Genomic DNA, 23,358 nt, shown 5'->3' with positions numbered 1-23,358 from the left:
ATCCCACCTGGGGGGTGATTTCTCGCTTTCTGTCTCTCTGTCTGTCTCTGTCTGTCTGGCGAGCGCACGCGCCCTATAGCGAAAATATCTCCAAAAAAAAAAAAAAAAGTACCTTCCAATGGTACTACGAGAAACAAAAGAATCCAAGTATAAAATAATCCAATGGATCCCAAACCCACCTGAGCACCAAAATCACCCCTGCTGCGGCAGATTCACCAGGTCTGAAAGAAGTCTCCACCCTGAAATCTGCAGAGCAGAAAGGCTCTTAAAGTGGTCATGACACTCAGCCAGAACTGGGAAACCAACGTAAGCCATATGCCCGAGCTGCACACAGAATGACCCCCCCCCGGCAGTACAAAGTATCCCCCAGCCTTGGGCTGCACCCACTGAACTAGACCATAAATAGATGTATTAAAGTACACCTAGTGTCTAATTATGCTAATCATGAAGAAAACAGACTGTTTAAGTTGCATTTTAACAAAGGGCACAACCTCAGCATTCTCCCATGTGTTCCTTTTTGAAAGTTATGGCAGACCTACTGGCTTGGGCAGATGGCGTCCAACTTTCTTATCTATGACCAATACTGTCTTGACTGTTCTAGAAGGTACAGCCTGAGGTATTTCTTCTCCCCCAAAAGAAAGCCAAACCCTAAAGTTTTAAAATTTGGGGTTTAAAAGTTGACGTGGGCCTGGGACCAGCAGTTGGCATAATGGCTATATTGCTGGACTCCCACGTAGTCAGCTGTGGTTCGAGTCTCTAACCTGGTGGCTTAAACTCATTCCAGGCATGTGTGCATGCATGCCCAAGATCCCAAGAGGAGAATGGAGGAGAAGGGATTGCGGCGTGGCCATCCCCCCTGGGGGGTGATCTCTCACTTTCTGTCTCTGTCTCTCTGTCAAGCGCATGCACCCATAGCAAAAAGACCTCTCAAAAAATAAATAAATAAAAAAGTTGGTGTGGGCCAGTTAGGACTCAGTCTTGAGAACATACAGAAAATAAACAGTTAAATATCCCATAGGAGATTTTAATAAAGAATGGCTTGAACTCATGAGAAGGGCACCACCTAGTGGACCACTGGCAGGATGGCATCTTTAGAGCCCTGCCCTCTGCCTTTTCCATGTGGCTTTTTAATTAGGGGGACAAGTAAAATGAGCTTAAGAAAAATAAATACTCACCTCATGGTATCCCTCTACCCATTTTTTAATGGAGTTGTGGGTCAGAATAAAACAAGCTAGGATCATGTTTCACAGTCTTACTCACCAATTTGAAGCTACAGAGATAAAACATGAAGAACTGCACGTGGCAGGAGGCATGTGTGGGCAGCAGGAGCTTGTCAAAGATGGTCACCAGGTCGCGATATAAATCCTTTGTTTTGTTGTTATCAATCTTACCTGCAGAGAAAATTCAGCATTTCAGTATTATAAAGACATTATATTCAAGCTACTATTTTCATTTGCCCAATTTTTAAAAAGAACATACCCATTAAGAAACATAATGGTACCCCTTAAACTCATTAAAACAAACAGCTAGAACAATGCGGTCCCTCCCTCGTCGCCGTGATGCCCTAAACAGGACCTTTCTAAGAGGCAACGTTACAACTCTTCCAAGATAACCCCTTTGATCTGGTCATTCCGCTGCTAGGAATTATCACAGCAAACTGAAGATGTATGTACAACGGCATTTTTTTTTTTTTGAGAGGTTTTTCACTCTAGGGTGCATGCGCTCACCAGACAGACAGAGACATAGAGACAGAAAGTGAGAAATCACCCCCCAGGGGGGATGGTCACGCCACAATCCCTTCTCGTCCATTCTCCTCTCGGGATCTTGGGCACGCATGCACACGCGCCCGGCGTGGGTTTTAAGCCACCGGGTCCAGGACGCGAACCGCGGTTGACTACATGGGAGTCCAGCGACATAGCCATTACGCTAACTGCTGGTTCCTCTATTACCTTTTTTTAAGAGAGATTTTTGCTAAAGGGGCGCTTGTGTTCACCAAAGACAGAGACAAGAGACAAAAAGTGAGAAATCACTCCCCGGGGGATGACTACACTGCAATCCCTTTTCCTTCACTCTCTTCTTGGGATTTTGGGTACACATGCATACGCATCCAGTGCTGAGTGTTAAGCCACAGGGTCCAGGACTCAAACAGCGGTCGATTACATGGGAGTCCAGCAACGTAACCATTACGCCAACTGCTGGTCTCTATATTATTATTTAATTATTTTTTAGATTTAACATTTATTCATTCATTCATTTATTTTAATTTGACCAGAGGGACAGAGTGAGAGAGGAAAAGCAAGGCATCAGGTCCAGGACTAGAACCGTGGTCAACCATGTGGGCGTTCAGTGCCCTTAACCAGCAGGCCACCTGTTAGCCCTTAAACTGTTGGTTTTTTTTTTGGAGAGGTTTTTGCTATAGGGCGCATGCACTCGCCAGAAAGACAGACAGAAAACAAGAAACCACCTCCCAGAGGGGATGGCCATGCCACAATCCCTTCTCCTCCATTCTCCTCTCTGGATCTTGGGCATGCGTGCACATGCGCCCAGCGTGAGTTTAAGTCACCAGGTCCGGGACTCAAATTGCGGTTGACTACATGAGAGTTCAGCAACATAGCCATTACGCCAACTGCTGGTCCCCCAAATCATTATTTTTAACAGCATAAAAAGGGAAGAAAAATAATAAAAGAAATCTGTTAAATCCACATGATCAGTAACAACTGTTTTTGTTTGTTTGCTGTTTTAGTTTTGTTACAGGGCATGTGAGCTCTCTGGAGACAGAGAGGGAGGGAAAGTAAGAAAGTATTCTCTAGGACGGATGGTCATGCTACGATTGCCTCGCTATTTTCCCCTTGGGATTTTGGGCACGCACACGCACACACACACACACACACACACACACGCACTCCCAGTGTGATTTTCAAAGCTACCAGGTCCAGGACTAGAACCACACAGTGGACCATGTAGGACCTAGCCACCTTAACTTCCACACCACCTGCTGACCCAATAACAATTGTTTTAAAGAGTGAACGGTATGAGAAACCATTTGCGATACATAAACAAAAAGAAAAAAAATTCATATGCAGACTTGCTAATAGAAAAAATAAGACAGATGTACATCAAAATGCTAAAAATGGTTCTCTAAATAGGAGGAATGTGAGGCCAGTAGATGGCATGTGGTGGTTAGGGGTGCAGAATTCCCACATGGCCGACCAGGGTTTGAGTCCCAGACCTGGTAGCTTGCTTTTTCACTTTCCCTCTCTCTCTTGCTCTGTCCCTCTCTGGTCAAATTTTAAAAAATAAATAAAATAAACACAGTTGAAGGGAACCAGCAGTTAGCATAATGGCTATGTCGCTGGACTCCCACGTAGTCAACCGTGGTTCGCATCCCGGACCCGGTGGCTTTGAACTCACGCCGGGCACGTGTGCGTGCATGCCCAGGATCCCAAGAGGAGAATGGAGGAGAAGGGATTGCGGCGTGACCATCCCCCCTGGGGGGTCATTTCTCGCTTTCTGTCTCTATGTCTGTCTCTGTCTGGCGAGTGCATGCACCCTATAGTGAAAAAATTAAATAAATCAATAAACACAGTTGAATAAAATAATTCTTTAAAAAACAAATAGGAGGAGGGACCAGCAGGTAGTGTGGTGGTTAAGGTGCTGGACACTCCCACATGGCTGACCATGGTTTGAGTCCCGAACCTGGTGGCTTGCTTTCTCACTTACTCGCTCTCTGTATGTCTCTTTCTGGCCAAATTAAAATAAATGAATAAATAAATAAAATTACGTAAATAATTCTTTAAAAAAAAATAGAAGGAATGTGGTCAGTGAAGTCTTTATCCCTTCCTATAGTTTCCCAATTTTCTCTAATCAACATGTGATGTTTTCATAACAGCAAAAAGTTAAAATAGTAGCATGGTCAACTCAGATTTAAGTCATATTATTTTGAGTCTTGGAGCTCATTCTTAAATATTAGCAATGTGAATAGAAAAAAATTCTGTGCTTCCACAGGCAAAGGCTTGCAATTACACAAGCAGAAGAAACACATTAGCTTGTTTAGTACAGTGTAACACTGGATGGGATGACGGCACCAAGCCAAGACCCTCCTAACTCATTCTATGTAATACCGTGTACCAATGGCTACTACGCCGTTCTTAAATGTCTCTAGTCACATGAGTACAACTTAATCTCTGCCTAAAACTGACCAAATCCAGTATGTTTTCATTTAATACACTAGGCAGTGAGAAGATCTGGGGCTCTGACTGCAAATATAACTGAGCTGGAATCTCAGTCCACCATTTTCAAGTTGCAGAACATAGGCAAAGTAGCCCAACCTCTCTAAACTTTTCAAAACTTATAATCGACAAAGTGACTTTCATTAATACTACAGATAATGTATGACAAAATGCCCAGCACAGAGCCAGGGACATGCAGGCATTTGACAAGCAGTGGCTGTGCTGATGACTGCAGGATGTTACCATCTACATAGCAGACGTCCTTAATGTAGGACAGAAGCAAAGACATCAAGATGTCCAGGCGTTCCGCCACAGGATGGACCATCTGATCGAGCCGCTCAGGATCAGCCTTTGCTTCGTGTTCCGTTTCTTCATCTTCATCCTTTGAAGACAAAAAAGAAAATAGACATTAAAGAATGTAGTGGAATTGATTAGTGGGAAAATCCTCACAAGCAATTTTTTAAAAGAATTATTATATTTAACTTTATTTTCTATTATTTTTTATTTTTGATCAGAGAGAGACAGAGAAAGAGAGAGAGAGAGAAAGTGAGAAAGCAAGCCACCAGGTCTGGAACTTGAACCACGGTTGGCCATGTGGGAGTCCAGCGTTTTTAACCACCATGCCACATGTCGGCCCCACAAACAATTATTTTTTTAAAAAGATAAAACAAGGTGTACGTGGGTGCCCAAAATCCGAAGAGGAGACTGGAGAAGGGATTGTGGCATGGCAAGTACACGTGCCTTATAGCAAAACATTAAAACATAATGGTAGTATAAGATAAAACAAAGAAAATACATAGGCACCTTCTGAGGCAGGGGCTCTCATTCTGGGGTGAGTCGGAACTACCTGAAGTTTAAAGCCAAAGCATAGATTCAGAGCACCAGCTTCTGACTTTCACTTAGAGACCAATCAGACGTGGCCATGCAAGTATCAGGCTCTTCCATCCACCCACTGGTACCCACTGTTGGTGCCAGACTCCTCTTTCCACATCAGGGTACTCATCCCCAACCTATGTTAAGAGTTGGCTACCTGGGGGCAGCAAATGGCGTGGTGGTTTAAGGTGCTGGACTTCTACATGGCCAATCATGGTGCAAGTCCCGGACCTGGTGGCTTCCTTTCTCTCTCTCTGATCAAATGGAATAAATAAATAAATAAATAAATAAATAAAGTTAAAATGAGAGAAAGGAAGCCACCAGGTCCAGGATTTGCACCATGACTGGCCATGTGAGAGTCCAGCACCTTTAACCACCACTCTACCTGCTGGCTCAAAATAAGATTCCTAAAAAAAAAAAAAGAAAAAGAGTTGGCTACCAAAAACTCACAGTGTTCTCTTCTCCAGAGCTGCCTTCAGCAATAAAGGAACCAGGACTGCCTAGGACTCCTTCCCCTCAGAACCAATGACTGACTGCCAAGGAGTCAAGAGGCCATCTTCCTGGCCTCAAGCTTGGTCACAACTCTGTGGAGTAATTCATGCTCCAGAGCTCCTGGTGGGATCGGGTAGTGGCTATTCCCCGGCTGAGACCATACCCTTGCTAAGCACCTTCTGCCCCCTGATCCTATGTGCCAAGAGCACCTGAACCCTTCTCAGGCTCTCTCGCCACTGAAGTCAACCTCAACCTGACCCCAGGTGGGGAAACACTGCTTCAAGGCATAACCCTGGTAAAACAAGACGCTTACCTCATATGATTTTCTATGGATCACTCCCTCACAAATATGCATGTGACAAACACCAAAAACCTTAGAATATAGTGAAACATAAGGGGACTTTAAAAAGTTCATAGAAAAAATGGAATTGGGGGCATCAAGTGGCATGGTGATTAAGGTGGCTGGACCTCACAGGGCTGACTGTGCAGTTTGAGTCTTGGACTGAGGCTTGAGAAACACACCAGGCACATGTGTGTGTGCTTCCCCAACACCCCCATAGGAGGGAGAGATGGAGAAGAGACTATACCATGATCATCCCCCAGACCGGGTGCTTACTTTATGCTTACTTCACATGGAAAACACATGTGCCTTCTGGCTTATTTTGGTGCAAAAATTTTTGAAGTCAGAACCAGCAGATGGCAAAATGATTATATCACTGGACTCCCACATAGTTGACTACAGTTCAAGTCCTGGACCCAGTGGCTTGAAACTCATGCTGGGCGCGTATGTGCGTGTGCCCAAAATCCCAAGAGGAAACTGGAGGACAAGGGATTGTGGCACGGCCACTCCCCCTGAGGGGTGATTTTTCACCTTCTGTCTCTGTCCAATAAGCGTCCATGCCCTATAATAAAAATCTCTCTTAAAAAAATTGATTAAATACAATTTTTTTTAAATCCATGCTTTTTTTTTTCCATAATATGCATTCTCTCCAAACATTCTGAAGACCCATCATACTTCACCAAACCCAGTACAGTTTATTGGAAATAAACTGATTATATGAGGCAGCAAACAACTCATTTATGGAGTCATTTCCAAGCCTGTTGAAATATTCTAGTGGTTTTAACCTAAAGCCTTAAAAAGGATGAGAGGCCACTAGCCACCTCTTCCTATCCTCTGAGATGGTTAACTTTGTACACCTGTTTTCCTTGTTAGAAATGCTGACCACGGGGGGACCAGCGGTTAGCGTAATGGCTATGTTGCTGAACTCCCACGTAGTTGACTGCGGTTCAAGTCCCGGACTCCCATGTAGTTGACTGCGGTTCAAGTCCTGACTTAAACTCACTCCAGGTACCTGCGGTGTGTGCCCAAGATCCTGAGAGGAGAACGGAGAAGGAATTGTGGCATGGCCATCCACCCTGGAGGGTGATTTCTCGCTTTCTGTCTCTCTCTCTCTCTCTTTCTGGCGAGCGCATGTGCCCTATAGCAAAAACCTCCAAAAATAAAGAAATGCTGACCATGGGGACCAGCAGATGGCGAAATGGTTACGTCACTAGACTCTCATATAGTCCACCAGGTTCGAGTCCTGGACAGGTAGCTTAAAACTCACACTGGGCACGTGTGCATGTGTGCCCAAAATCCCAAGAGGAGAATGGAGAAGGGGCATGGCATGGCCATTTCCCCCAGGGGTGATTTCTCATTTTCTGTCTGTCTGTCTCCATCTCTCTGGTAAGCACACATGCACCCTATAGCAAAAATCTCTCTTCAAAAAAAAAAACAAGGGGCCAGCAAGTGTCATGATTAAGGGCACTGGACTCCCACATAGCCAACCATGGTCCCAGACCTAGTGGCTTGCTTTCTCACTTTCCCTCTCTCTCTCTCTCCTTCTCACTCTGATCCTCTCTGGTCAAATTAAAATTAATAGATAAGTAAAATAAAATAATTCTTAAAAAAAAAAAAAAAAAGAAAGAAAGAAATGCTGACCATGTTAAACAATCCTTCTGTGGAATCTGTCCCTCCACACGTTTGAGCGGCTGTGTCCTCAGCGTCTTCAATATCTTGCCGGGAGGCATTCACCTACATGGCAACGAAGGGAAAAGAAAAAGAGAGACTATAATTCAAACACAACTACACTATTTTGGGGCTGGAAATTCATCTGATAGCCATAATTTGCAGGTCAGACTGGCACCGTACACAAAGCACTTTAACAAAATACATGAGTATGATCAAACATTGACCTGGGTCATAAAAAAATGAAAGTTTATAAATCAGAACCTTTTACTACATACTGAGATAGAAGTAGTGAAAACTAAGACGCGATATTCCAAGTCAACCTCAGTAACTTCAATGCACATTCACTTCTTTCTACATACACAATACTCAAATACAGGTTGCATAAGAAGCATATCCTCGGGCCAGTATAGTGGTTAAGGTAGCTTTATGGCCAACTACGCTGTTCAGGACCTGGTCACGGTGGCTTAGCAACATTCTGGGCATGCATGTGAGTGTCCAAAATCCTGAAGGGAGAGATGGAGAAGGGACTGTGGCACGGCCATCCCCACCCCCACGGAGTCTTTCTCACATCTCTTCTTTCTCTCGCTTCAGCAAGCACAAGTGCCCACCGGCAATTTTTTTTTTAAAAGTATACCATCGATCAATTGAGCAAAAAAGTAATAAACTACAAGTCAAAAGTGAATGATTACATACTCATTTTGGTATCTCACACTTCAAATATCTTGTTTAACATGCCATCAAATGTTGCCTTTTTTACTTCACGCCTTTACCATCACCTTCTCTGTAAACATATTACATACGTTCCTAAGTATACACAAGACTTTTACAAAGACTATGTTCCCCAACCACAATCATAATGCTTCTTTCAGTCATAGGATTCTCCATAACTGTAGAGAGAACAAACACAATAGAGTCAATCAATGAAAATCAAGGAGAAGATTACTCAATACTTACATCCAACTTGAGTAGCTTTTCAATAACAAGTTCCAGAATATCATGCCTCAGGTTTGGAAAATATACACTAATCCTTAGTAAGTTGTGAACATAACATTCCTAAAGCATGAAACACAAAAAGATAAACATTTCAACAAAAAGTTTTATATTTATGTAACAAAGATATCAATTATACAATCTTTAGTTTGAAATGAAGAAACAAAAAAATGCTATCTAACAATACAGAAATTGTGCTCTTTCTATATGTATAATGTTCAATATAATCCAACTAATCCTAGTAAGCTGAATTTGTAATATGCATACTTCTAAAGTGTTTTAAAAATACAATAGCTTGGGGCCAGCAGGTGGCATGGTGGTTGAGGCACTGGACTCCCACATGGCCGACCACAGTTTGAGTCCTGAACCTGATGGCTTGCTTTCTCACTTGCCCTCTCTGGTCAAAAAGAATTAATTTTATTTATTTATTTATTTTAATTTGACTAGAGAGAGACAGAGAGAGAGAAAGAGAGAGAGAGGGGGGGGGGGGGGGGGGGGGGGCGAAGGGAGGGAGGGATGGCAAAAAGCCATCCAATCTGAGATTCAAACCGTGGCTGGCCATGTGGGAGTGTCCAGCACCTTAACCACCACACCACCCGCTGGTCCCCCTAAAATTAAATAATTCTTAAAAAAAAAATAGCTTTACTGAAATATAACTGATACACCACACAATTCACCCACTTAAAAGTGTGCAGCTTTTAGCATACTCAGAGTTCTAGGGGCCAGCAAGTGGTTGGTGGTTGAAGGCTATGGATTCCCACATGCCTGACTGCAGTTCAAGTCCCAGACCTGGCGACTTATTTTCTCACTTTACCTTTCTCATATCCAATTATAGAACGATTTTTTTTAGTTTTGCTATAGGTCACATGTGCTTGTGTGCTTGCTGGCAGTGGAGACAGAAAGTGAGAACTCACTCCCCTGTAATCCCATCTCCATTCTCTTCTCAGGATTTTGGGCACGTACATGTACACACACACACACACACACACACACACACACACACACACACACACCAGGTGTTTTATTCAAGCTGCTGGGCCTAGGACTTGAACTACAAAGCGGGCCATGAGGAATCCTGCTACCTTAACTACCATGCCACCTGGCAGGCTCAGAACTTTCTCTTTTTAAATAATTATTTATTTATTTAATTCTATTTGTTGTTGTTATTATATTTTAATTTGACGAGACAGAGAGAAAGGTAAAGTGAGAAAATAAGTCGCCAGGTCTGGGACTTGAACCGCAGTCAGGCATGTGGGAATCCATAGCCTTCAACCACCAACCACTTGCTGGCCCCTAGAACTTTTTTTTTAATTGCCAAAGGGCACGTGTGCTCACCTGACACAGAGGTCGGGGGGAGCACCCCACAATGGGCTGTGTTCATGCCCCAATCTCTTCTCCATTTCTCCATCCTATCCAGATTCAGGGCATATTTGTGCATGCAACAGGCATGTTTTTCAAGCTGAAAGGGCCAGGTTTAGAACTGTGCTCAATCAAGTGAGTTCCAGCTCCCTTAACTACCAGGCTATGGGGCCAGCCTCTACTTTAGAGCCATCTTTATCACCCTGTATCTATTAGCTCACCCCAAGGCAACTGGTACTGGTTGTCTCTATGAATTTGCCTCTTCTAGACATGTCATAAAAATGGAATGATATAATATGTGGTATTTTAGACTGTGTTTAAGGTTTATTCATGTTGTAGAATGTAAATCATTCCTTTCTACTGCCAAATAACACTTCATTGTACAGGTATACAATGTTTTGTCTATCCATCAGGCAGTAGACGTTTGAGTTATTTCTACTTTTTAGCTATTATGAATAATGCCACGAACATTCAGGTATTAGTTTTTTTGTCAAACCCCTTTTCCCCATCTACTGAGATGATTATGTGATTTTTGTCTTTTATTCTATGGATACATTGTATCGTAGTAACTGATCTTTCAGGTGTTAAGTATATTTAAAATACTTTAAACTTCCCAAGGAAGCTAACTGATTTACCAAAATCAACTCATTTGATTGACTGACCTCCAAAGTGCTGATCAGAGCTGCCAATCCACTGCCCTTTCCGGCCTGTTTATTGTTCTTATGCTAAACAGGAGTTCATCCTCAAAGTCATTGTAATAGTAGGACTAAACAATCTCTATTATATTTGAAAGTTAAATATAAGGGTTAATTAACAGAGAGTTACACCTTGCTCTAAAACTGTTGTGTTAGCTTGTTTATATATATATATATATATATATATATATTTTAGATTTTTGCTATAGGGCTCATGTGCTTGCTGGAGAGACAGAAAGTGAGAAATCTCCCCTGGGGGCAGTGGGGGGATGGTCACACTGCACAATCCCTCCTCTTGGGATTTTGGGCACACACGCACATGAACCTGGTGTGAGTTTTAGGCTGCTGGGTCCAGGACTCGAACCATGGTCAACTATGGGAGAGTCCAGCAACGTTACCATCACGCCATCTGCTGGCCCCACGTAATTCTTTTAGTATGTTGCCAGATTCATTTCTCTAACATCATTGAGGATTTATGCATCTGCCTTCTTAAAAAACACAGTGGTTTATAATATTTCACTGGAAGCAGAATATAATGACCATTAGCACAAGTTATTAACTACTTATTTAATATATGTAATATACCTTATTTAAGAAAAAAAAGTTTGGGGGACCAGCACTTAGCATAATGGCTATGTTGTTGGACTCCCATGTGGTCGACCACAGTTGGAGTCCCAGATCCGGTGGCTTAAACTCACGCCAGGCGTGTGTGCGTGCATGCCCAAGATCCCAAGAGGAGAATGGAGGAGAAGGGATTGCGGCATGGCTGCAATCTTGCTTTCTGTCTCTCTGTCTCTGTCTTTCTGGTGAGTGCACGCACCCTATAGCAAAAACCTCTCCAAAAAAAAAAGTTTGGAAAACGAGCACTATTAGTTGTTGAAAACTACACAGATGATCTAAATATTACACAAAAATTTAAACAGGATTCATCTACAGAAGCATGAGTTTTCATGTTCAGGTAAGGCTTACTTACAATTAGGAACAAACCAACTACTATTCCAGTAATTCTTATCTGTGTAAGCAGTAAACCTCTAAGGTATTTCTGAAATGAACTCTGACCTTGATTTGCACATGGCAATAAACAGAGAAAAAAAGCCACTGGGAATCCCCAGTAGTCACCTGCTAAGAAAAGAATCTGAGTCACATTCTTAGTCATGAGTTTGAAATACACAAAACAACTTTTTTTTTGGAGAGGTTTTTTGCTATAGGGTGTGTGTTCACCAGACAGAGACAGACAGAGAGACAGAAAGCGAGAAATCACCCCTCAGCGGGGATGGCCACGCCACAATCCCTTCTCCTCCATTCTCCTCTCGGGATCTTGGGCACACACGCACATGCACCCGGTGTGAGTTCAAGCCGCCGGGTCCAGGACTCGAACCGCGGTCGACTATGTGGGAGTCCAGCGCACAGCCATTACGCTAACTGCTGGTCCCCAAGACAAAACAACTTCTATGAAAATGACCTAACATCATCTAAAACAAAATCACACAAAACAACTTTTCTGCACTTTCCAAAGATTTCTTACCAACGTTCTCTCTGATTTTCGTACAAATGGAAATTTTTCCACCAGTATTGGCATAAGAAACCATGGGGTCCTATGGAAAAAATAGTAATAATAAATTCAACCAATCCATGTTAAATGAACTTTCTAGGAAGGTATCCGCATTCTAAGAGGAAACATGGATACATCCGGGGGTCAAACATGAATGCCGCAGGCAACTAACAGTATCAGGCAACTAACAGTATCGCTTCAGAGACTCACTGACAAAGGGGAAAATAAGCTTCTATTAGCTTTGCTGTCAACAGCAAAGCAAAGGGAAAGGTTTTTTCCCTATAAAAGTTTAACAAAGCTTAAGTTTAAAATGCAAATATTTCTCTCATATATGTTACTTTTAAAGGGGCAAAAATAAATCAACTTGGATTTTCTTAAGTTAACAGATAGTAACTTACAGAGGGAACTGCAAAAGTCCACCCCTCCGAAGTAACCCACAAACCTGAAAAGCTTTTCTTAGAACTGCAATTTTTATTCATATGGCATGACACAAACACACACAGGAGTTTCTCACTGAAACTTTTTGGATATTGTATCTGTTGAAGATAAAAGCAAAATTCCAACCACTATACAAAATCTAGGGGAGAATTTGCATATATGTTTTGAAAATTAATTAAAGACAATGGGGGGGTGAAAAAAAAGACAATGAAAAGAAAACAGAAATAGTATTATCTGTAAAATGTGATGTATCATCAATAGGATACAAAAACATGCAGCACACAACTCAAGTTTTTATGCTATTAACGTTTTATATTTTTCTACTAATTGATTATCATTTTCTTGAGAATCAAACACAATGACTTGAAGTAAGTAAAAAAAATATACTCACGATGGGACATATCTTGCTATTATTTGCAAGGCTCTGTGACATGTGTCAAAATTTGCAGGAAGATCTACAAATTGAGAGAAGTTGAGAATATAAGCATCAAAACAAAAATGGAGACTGAAAAAGTTGTTCACTCAAAGCTAACAAGGTTTGCTAACCAAAACTGAATAATCAATCAGAGAAATAATAATCTTAAGAATTTTCTCCACTAACCATCAATTAAGACTAAATGGACAAATTATATAAATTATGCACTTCGGACAGCTAACTGCATATTAATGCTTAAATATAACAAAAAGGTTCTATCGAAGACTGTCATTTGTGGGGACCAGCAGTTAGCGTAACGGCTATGTCACTGGACTCCCATGTAGTCGACCACGGTTGGCATCCCGGAACCAGTGGCTTGAAACTCACGCCGGGCGCGTGTGCATGCATGCCCAAGATCCTGAGAGGAGAATGGAGGAGAAGGGATTGCGGCGTGGCCATCCCCGCTGGGGGGTGATTTCTCGCTTTCTGTCTCTCTGTCTCTCTCTGCTGGGAAGCCCAAGCCCCCTTTAGCAAAAACCCCCCAAAAAAAAAAAAAAAGACTGTCATTTGTTACAGTCTACCTATTAGAACGTTTTATCATTCAGCATGCTTCCTCTAAGACATAAGAGGTACTCTTCACTGCATCCTTTTTTATACTTACTGTCATCTTCATCATCAGAATCTGAAACATCTATGTCACCTTCCTTTATGATCACGCGGGCTTTTGAGGGAAAAAGAAAATATGGTATTCTGTCATTGATCCAGATAAAGAACAGCTATACAAAATGGCTATATTTATCCACTTTCCAAACTTAGTACAATGATTGAATTTTCAATCTGAAAAAACATAAGGCAACTTCATAGTTTTTAAACAGCTAAATACTATTTGACGAGTACAAAATTTTGTCTGAAACTCACTAAAAGCAAATCCCAATTCCTAAAAATTACAGCAACAGGGGTCGGCAAGTGGCATGGTGGTGAAGGTGCTGGACATTCCCACGTGGTCGACCACAGTTCGAGTCCTGAACCTAGAGGCTTGCTTTCTAACTTCCCCTCTGTGTGTGTATGTCTCTCTCGCTGGTCAAGTTAAAATAAATGAATAAATAAAATTAAATAATTCTTTAAAGAAAAGAAAAATACAAGTAAGCAAAGAGTAACACTTACGAGGTACAAAATGAGAAGCAATCATGCTGAGACATGGTCTAAGGAAGACAGTCTGTGCTGATACAAGGTTAGCAAGAAAGGCCAAATACTCCTCCACCACTGTTTGACTCCTGTTCAGCCAAGGCAACCTCTAAAGTTGGGAGACAAAGGTAACAAGCATTTTACGGATATACTCTACTTTCAAACTACTGAGATTACATACAGGCAGTTGAGAAATAATGAACTTACCAACAAAATAGTGATAAGTTGCTCAAAGTCTTTTGTCAAGTACATGATGGTTGGAATTCTAGCAGCCAGTTAAGGATCTGGTCATCCTTAAGATAAACAAAGAAAAGTACTTTAGAAATCACAAATCCTCTAAGGTAAGAGAGAAAATTATACCTACCTTGCATTAAATGTCTATCAATAATATTTAAGCTGGAGGAAAAAGTCACAAACTTGTAATTAAACCAAACTGGTTATCAAATAGAAAACCATGTCCAAATAAACTTCCCTATTTTAAAATTTTGTTTTATATTTTTGCTACAGGATGTGGGCTTTCATGAGGAGGATAGTGAAGATGCAACCCCTTCTCCTTCATCATTTTCTGAGGACTTTACATGCACACATACCCATACCATGTCCCTCAGACCAGGGGTCAGAGACTTGAACTACACACTTATCCAGCTGCCCCAACCACCACACAACCAGTCAGCTCCACTTTTTCTTTCTTTCTCTCTCTCTCTTTTTTTTTTTGGCTATAGGGCACATGTGCTTGCTAGAGAGACAAAGACATACAGAAAGCAAGAAATTACCCCCTGGCGTGGCCACGCTGCAACCCCTTCTCTTCCCTTCTCCTCTCAGGATCTTGGGCATGCATGCATGAGGACCAGGCATGAGTTTTAAGCTGTCAGGTCCAGGACTTGAATTGGAGTCGACTACGTAGGAGTCCAGCAACATAACCATTACACCATTTGCTAGTCCCCTTCTTTCTCTTTTAATTGCCAGAGACATGTACACTTACCAGAGACAGACATACACACAGGAAGAGGCAGTAAATACCCCCTAGTCCCTTCTTCACAGGGGGGTATCTTCTCCATCTTGTCAGGATTTTGAGCACATAAGCACACACGCCTGGCATGTTTTTCATGCTACAGAGGCTGGGATTCAAAGTACAGCTGGCCATGCTGGATCCAGCTCCTTAAACTACTAGGCTATGGGGCTGGCCCAATAAATACAACTTTGTGTAAACCCAGTCTATGGCTGGGTTTAAATGTATTAAGATGTGTTTTGTATAACTGATGGTTCCATTACTCCATGAAATACTTTTAGAGCAATAAAATCACTGTTCACAGCAATTTTTACTGACACAAGAAACTGCTAAATGAAAAGAATACAAAATACCAGTTATGTAAAATAAATATAATATTTATACTCATGTATATATAGAACAGACACAAGAAAAAACTGTTAAGAAGCCCCTAATTTATGAAAGAAAGTGACTAATGCTCATTAAAACCCAGCAGAGGTCAGACACATAAAAAGAAAGTAATATGGTGTCAGGGTCAGCAGGTGGCCGTGGTGGGTAAGGGACTGGACTCCCACATGGCTGATGGCAGTTCAAGTCCAGGACCTGGCAGCTTACTTTCTCACTTTTCCTCTCTCTCTGTCTCTCTCAGGTGAATGCATATATCCAAAGCAAATGTAAAAATAGTCATAATAGTAATAAATAAATTATTCTTTTTTTAAAGAAGTAATGTAGAGTCACACCTACAGCAATGGACTATTAATAGGGCGTATAGGCCCAAGCTGTAGAGTCATTAACAAACTGAACTGTGGTGCTAGAAGCCACACGGCCAACCGTGGGGTCAATCCTTCTATCGCTCTAGCTATCTGTCTGTCTGTCTGTCTATCTATCTATCTATCTACCTCTGTCTCTCTGGCAAGCACACATGCCCTATAGCAAAAAACCTCTCCTTAAAAATAAATAAATAATAAAACACTCTGCACAGGTTTCAAAACATTTTGCACCAAAACTGATTTGTACTTTAATTTCATTTTCCCATAGACTCTTTGAAGTACCCTCATAATTAAATCGTTTATTCCTTACAACCACTCCATGAGCTAAGTACCACCGATTCCCATTTTATAGATGGGGACACTGAAGTGCAGTGAACTTGCCTGTTCACCCAGCTAGTGAGGAAGCAAGGTAGCCAGAGCCCATGCTCAAATAAACAGCAAATAATGTGGACACAGAGGACCCCCCCCCCCCGACCCATGGCCAGAAAAAAAGGCACATGTAGAGGCAGGCACGTGGTGTGGTAGTTAGAGAAGCTGAATTCCCACATGGCCAACTGTGGTTAAAGTCCCAGACCTGATGGCTTGAAAATCATGCCAGGCACGTGTATGTGCGTGCCCAAAATTCTGAGAGGAGAATGGAGGAGAAACGATGTGGCATAGCCATCCCTCCTGGGGAGTGATTTCTCACTTTCCCTTTCTGTATCTGTCTCTCTTCTCTGGCAAGCATACATCCTATGGCAAAAACCTAAAAGAAAAAAGAAAAGGCACAAGCAAAGGTATAAAGATGAAAAGAAGTGGCAAATTCAGGGAATAAAGTAAAAGTGAAATAGAACATGAAAAATACATTGCAGGCCTTGATAAGCTGATCCATTGTTTTGCCCTAAGCACACAAGGCTTTTAGCAGGGGAATGACATGCTTAGACAGTGCTTTAGAGAGCTGAGTCAGGCTATGCTGATGAGTACAAATCAGGGGAAAGGGGAGAACTATGTGACAGGAGGACTGGACCACGCAAGAGGTTACTGAAAGAATCCAGATAAGAGAGCACCAATAAAATGGGAAGCCTTGACAGATTTTTCCCACCAAAGGACTTGGAACAAATGAGTAGATATGAGTGAGAAAGTCCAGAAAGACTCCAAAGTTCCTACTCAAGAACTGAGTAAGAGGGGCCAGCACATGGCTTGGTGGGTAAGATGCTGGACTCCCACAAGATCGACTGTAGTTCGAGTCCTAGACCTGGCGGTTTACTTTCTCTCTCTCTCTATCTCTCATGTATGTGCCCTATGGCAAATTCCAAAAATAATAATAAGTAAAAAGAACTGAGTAAGAAATAAACAGTTAAGCACATAAAGGCTCTAGAAGGAATGGATCTGGGGAAGACAATGAGCTTTTTTAAGATATGCTAAGTTCGGAACACTTGCAAAAATTCTGTATCAATACATGCAGCAGGCAGTTAAGAAACAAGTTTGGGGACCAGCCAGTGGTGTGCTCTTTAAGGCACTGGAACCCACATAGCCGACCAAGCAGTTAGTCCTGGACGTGGCAGCTTGAAAAACATGCCAGACTCTTGTGTGCATGTGCCCAAAATCCTGAGAGAAGAATGGAGGAAAAGGGATTGTGCACAGCCATCCCCTCTAGGGAATGCTTCCTCTCTGTCTCTGTCTTTCTCTCTCTTTCTCTCTGGCAAGCACACAATGCCCCATAGAGGGAAGAAAAGGGGAGTCAGCAGTTTCATGGTGGTTAGAGTCCTGGATTCTCACATGGTAGTCCAGGCAGCTTGAAAATTACAATAAATAGAGACCAGCAGATAGCATAATGGTTACGTTGCTGGACTCCCATGTAGTCAATCGTGGTTCGAATCTCAGACCAGGCAGCTTAACACACCTGGTGTGTGTACATGCGAGACCAAAATCCCGAGAGTGGAGGAGCAGGGATTAGAGTGTAGCCATCCCCCTGGGGAAGTGATTTTTCACTTTCTGTCTCTCTATCTTTGTCAGTCTCTCCAGTAAGCACACATGCCCCATTCTCAAAATAAATAAATAAATAAATAAATAAATAAAAATAGGTAGATAATTTTTGTTTTAAGTAAGGGAGAGAGGAAGGGAGGAAGAAACAAGTTTGGAGCCTGCCACCGCAATCTGAGCTATAGATCCAAATTTAGGAGTTATCAGAGAACATTTCAAAGGCACTGAGGGTGGGGAACCAGCAGTTAGCGTAATGGCTATGTCGCTGGACTCCCACGTAGTCGACCGCGGTTCGCGTCCCGGACCCGGTGGCTTAAAACTCCCCCACAGTGAAAAACTCTCCCAAAAAAAAAAAAAAAAGGCACTGAGGGTGTAAGGCGATTACATAGGATGAATCTCTAGAGTGAGAAAAGGGTCAAGTTTAGAAACCAAATCAATCTAAAATTGAAGAAACACCACCTATGGAGAGAATGATTAAAGATGAATGATCAGAGACACTGAAAAATTTTAAGCTGGTAGCCACAGGGTTTTATAGCTATAAAAAACTAATAGGAGGCACAGACAAAAGTCCACTGAAATCAGCCTGGAAGAACCACTGATAACCTTTGGGAGGGTAACTACAACAGTGATTTGAGAATAGTGGACTTGGGACCAGCAGTTAGTGTAATGGCTATGTCACTGGACTCCCAAGTAGTCGACCGCAGTTCAAGTTCCAGACCCGGGGGCTTAAACTCACGCCGGGCACATGAGTATGCGTGCCCAAGATCCCAAGAGGAGAATGGAGAAGGGACTGCGGCATGGCCACCCCCCCAGGGGGTGATTTCTCGCTTTCTGTCTCTGTCTCTCTCTGTCTTTCTGGCAAGCGCACGTGCCCTATAGCGAAAACCTCTTAAAAAAAGAAAAAACCTCTACTGTTTTCCAGAGAGGAAAACAGAAACATAAAGATTAAACAATTTGCCCAAGATCCCACACTGGAGAACAAAGTCAGCATTTTACCCCAGGTGATCTCATGACCTTTCCCATGGTATAGAATATTTCTTCCAAAACTGTGTAGTAAAAGAAGATAGGGAAACAAAATTTAGAGAGCTCTTACTATATGACCTTGGATATGCTAAAAGAATAGCAATTTGAAGTCCAACTGATCATTAGTGGTGCTTTTATTTTTGTTTTAGCCCTGGAGAGAGATGAGTTGGATTAGTGAGCATTTCCCAATCTCAGTGTGGTGGGCATCTGGGCTGGACGATTCCTGGCTATGTGTGTGGGGAGAGCAGCACCCTGTGTATTTTGAGATGCCTACAAGCACCCCGTCACCCATCCCCTAGAGAGCAGCAGCACCCCTCCTCCCAGCTATGATAAGCAAAAATGTCTTCAGCCACAGCCAAATGTCCCCTGGGGGTAAAACTGCCCCTGGGTGCAAACCATTGGATTAAGGAAAAATGGGATACGGAGAGAGCAAGTTCTGGAGAGTGCACAGCAATGTCTGCACGATCCATGGCGGTAATGACTTGGCTAGTGGTCACACAGTTAATTACCTTTATGTCTGGATCTGACAGCTGATTCTTCAACAACTCAAAGTCATTTGTTTCACCCTTAACAAGAAAAGGGAAGAAAATGAAGTTATTCTTGCTTTGGTGTCCCATTAAATATTAATAGCAGGACTTTTAATTGTATTTTAACATCTAATGAAATTACAAAAAGAAAACTGTAACTTTTACCTGCCAACTGCAAATTATTTTCCAAAGAATTATTTTATTGAAATTTACTTATTTATATATTTATTTATTTTAATTGAACCAGAAAGGGGCGGGGGAGAGAGAGAGAGAGAGTGAGAAAGTGAGAATGCAAGCTGAGAAAGCAAGTCACCAGGTCCAGGACTTGAACCGCGGTCAGTCATGTGGAAGCCCAGCACCCCTAGACACCAATGCCACCCGCCAGCCCCCTCAACTGCAAATTATAAAATAACAACTAAAAATATGTAAAAACTGGGCTGGGCTGGCCTGATGGTTAAGAAAGCCAGATCCCACAAGGCTGACTGCGCAGTTCAAATTAGAGCACTGGCAGCAAGAAACACTGCAGGCATATGTGCGTGGGTGCCCCAAATCCCAACAGGGTGAAGAAATGGAGGAAGACGGATTGAAGCATGAACACACCCCACTGGGTTGTCCATTCTCTCATTCATTCTCTCTCTCTCTCTCTCTCTCTCTCTCCCTCCCTCCCTCCCTCCCTGGTGAGCACATGCATCCCTGGCAATTTTTTTGGTCTTTATTTTTTAACTGAAAAACAAGCTGGTGGCATGGTGGTTAAGGTGGCTGGATCTCACATCACCAACCATACAGTTCACATCCCAGACCTGGTGGCTTCAAAACCATACATGGTACACGTGCATGCATGCCTAAAATCCCAAGAGGAGAATGGAGGAGGGACTGCAGTGTGGTCAGCCCCCCTGGGGGTGATTTCTCACTTTCCCTCTCTGTCTCTCTCTGTCTCTCTGGTGAGTGCATATACCCTATGGCAAAAAAAAACTTAAAAAAAAGAAATTAATGTTAGTGTAGGGGAGGGCTTGGAAAAAAGAAAATGACAATTCATTAAAAACAATTAACTTGAGGCTGGCAGGTGGCATGGTGGTTAAGCACACTGAATTCCCATATGGCCGATTGTGGTTTGAATCCCGAACCTAACGGCTTGCTTTCTCACTTTTCCTTTCTCTCTCTCTCTCTCTGGCCCTCTCTGGTCAAATTAAAAACTAATAACAACAAATGGGATTACATAAATAAGCAAATCTTTCCAAAATGACAATTAACTAAATGACAATTAGTTATACTTATGTGTTGACATTTTAATGTGACAACTGATACTCCTGAGAATTCTCAAATAAAAAAAAGGAAAAAAGAAAACACCGTAATAAGCTAATATATAATTTTTATCTATAATATATTGCCAATTCATACACAGTGGTATAAATGGATGCTATATATTGGGTCGCCAGAAAAGTCATGACACATTGTTACGCAGAAAAACAGAAAAAATACATTATGACTTTTCTGACGACCCCACATATAAACGCACAGTCATTTATACTGTCCCTCTACCACGGAGATTTAGTAGAATCACTTCTTTTTCTAATGGGGAAAAATATATTTAATTATTTATTTAATTTAATTTATCATTATTGTTTTTTACATTAACTATATAGCGCATGTGCTCTCAACAGAGAGAGAGAGAGAGAGAGAAAGTGAGAAAGCAAGCCACCAGGTCCAGGTCTCAAACCATGGTTGGCCACGTGGGAATCCAGCACCTGAACCACCACACCACCTGCTGGCTCCAAAATATCTTTATTTTTACAGACCTAGTTTACTGTTCCAAAGGAGTGGCTAAGGAAATTTATTTAAAAAAAAAAAAAAAAAAAAAAGTAGGCCATGTATTATGCTGTGTGCCTGTCTCAGCTACTCAGGAAAGTGAAGTAGAAGAAACATGATATGGCAAGACCCTGGCTTAAAAATATACTTTATTTTTGAGCCATTATTAGATATTTTATTTGAATACTGATGTTTCAGTTCACCTTATGACATCTTCTGTTCTTTAACATAACAGCTATGAGGGATAGCAGGTGGTGTGGTGGTTGAGACACTGGACTCCCACATGGCTGACCGTGGTTCAGGTCCTGAACCTGGCAGTTTGCTTCCTACCCACAGCCCCTCTCTTCCCCTTCTCCCTCCTCCGTCTCTGCTCAAATTGAAGAATAAAAAATAAATGAATAATTCTGGGACCAGCAGTTAGTGTAATGGCTATGTTGCTGGACTCCCACGTAGTCGACTGTGGTTCGAATCCTGGACCCAGTGGCTTAAACTCACGCCGGGTGTGTGTGTGCCCAAGATCCCGAGAGGAGAACGGAGGAGAAGGGATTGTGGCGTGGCCATCTCCCCTGGGAGGTGATTTCTCGCTTTCTGTCTCTCTGACTCTCTGTCTGTCTGGCGAGCGCACACGCCCTATAGTAAAAACCTCTCAAAATAATTAATTAATTAATAATTCTTAAAAAAAAAAAAAAAGGCTAAGGCTCTAACAAGAATCAGACTTCACATTTTATCTCCTCTTACCTTTTTATACTTCAGCAAAACTTCTGTCACAGTTCCACCAAACCGAACAGTTTTTCTTGGCGGGGAATTGAAGAAATCATTCTCCAGTGCAAGCATATCTGAAATCCTGGAAAACCAAGATTACCACGCTATTAAGTGCAGGACAAAAATAATAAAACCCCATTAAAATAGCCCATTTTTATTGAACCAACATCATTTAGGTCTTCCCGCTGCCACTCTTACTACCTCAACAACCCATTCTTCACTCATCGACCAAATGATCTTTCAAAAGCTGTCTTTCCACTGCACTTAGAATAAAAATCCGAACTCCTTACTGTGGTGTCCCAGCTCCTGCGTTGACCTGACCCCTGCATCCTCCTCTGACCTCATCTCCAACCATTTACTCTAACTTCAAACTTGCCAAGCTGGTTCCCATTTCACTTGATGTTCACTCCATCAGAACCACACTTTCCCCAAATCCATATATGGCTGGATTCTTGTCTTCATTCAAGTTGAAGCTGAAATGTCAGAAAGGCCTTGCCCACCATAAAGCTTCTCCCTTTCCTGTCCCATTCCCCTGTTCTATTTCAAAGCACTTATTTACTGTGTCTCTCCCTCACACCCAGAGTGTAAGTGCTGTTGAGAGCAAGGATGTCAGTGCCTTTGGGTTGACTACTAGGACCCAGGGCCTTACAGTGAATGACATTAGGCCAAGCGTAAAGACAGACACTACCGACTCTGACAGCTAAAACCCCAGTGTCCCATGGAGGACACTCCCATAGGGGCACAACTTTGAGGATTTTCAAAGGTGAGCAAGATAAACTGGTATACTAGTGTATATGTTAAAACATGTTTCTTTTTTTTTTTTAAGAATTATTTATTTTATTTTTAGTTTATTATTTTTCTTCACTTTGATCAGAGAGAGCGAGGGGGGGGGGAGGCCAGTTTCGGGACTTGTACCACTGTCAGCCATGTGGGAGTCCAGCGCCTCAATCGCCACCCCACTTGCCAGCCCCCCGAAACGTATTTCAATTAAACCACAAAAAATCTTTAGCAATCAAGTTGCCATCAGTGACAGTATTTGGCTGAAAATCCCTCCCAAATCTGGAAGCAGCAGCGGGTGGGGAAAGGAGCACAGGACAGACGCTACCCAGGCGTGGGAAGCCAGCAGGGAGCCCGGGGGAGAACGGGGGTCTCTGGGGCGGAGGAGGCTCGTGGGCTCCACCACCAGGTGAGGAGAGAACCTGCGCCGGCCCCGTGCCCCTCGCTCCCGTCACACTCCACTAGCTTTGTCCCAGACAAACTGAAGGAAGCCGCCGGAACCTC

General features: G+C 42.4%; 1 protein-coding gene across 1 annotated transcript in view; it reads right to left on the bottom strand.

Annotated features, from left to right (window-relative positions):
- Nucleotides 1-22,159, bottom strand: part of RRN3 (RNA polymerase I transcription factor RRN3) — a gene marked incomplete at its 5' end in the record, with an annotated part of 34,082 nt that extends 11,923 nt beyond the window's left edge. Inside the window, 12 exon segments of the mRNA XM_014587077.2 lie at nt 1,261-1,391; nt 4,473-4,611; nt 7,576-7,668; nt 8,560-8,658; nt 12,175-12,244; nt 13,031-13,094; nt 13,716-13,775; nt 14,219-14,348; nt 14,447-14,499; nt 14,502-14,532; nt 19,492-19,548; nt 22,054-22,159. Coding sequence (XP_014442563.1) covers nt 1,261-1,391; nt 4,473-4,611; nt 7,576-7,668; nt 8,560-8,658; nt 12,175-12,244; nt 13,031-13,094; nt 13,716-13,775; nt 14,219-14,348; nt 14,447-14,499; nt 14,502-14,532; nt 19,492-19,548; nt 22,054-22,159 — 1,033 coding nt within the window.
- Between the last annotated feature and the right edge of the window lie 1,199 nt (nt 22,160-23,358).

The sequence above is a fragment of the Tupaia chinensis genome, unplaced genomic scaffold (genome assembly GCF_000334495.1).
Source record: "Tupaia chinensis unplaced genomic scaffold, TupChi_1.0 Scaffold000182_1, whole genome shotgun sequence".
Taxonomy (NCBI): Eukaryota; Metazoa; Chordata; class Mammalia; order Scandentia; family Tupaiidae; genus Tupaia; species Tupaia belangeri.
This window is presented reverse-complemented; position numbering and strand designations above follow the sequence as displayed.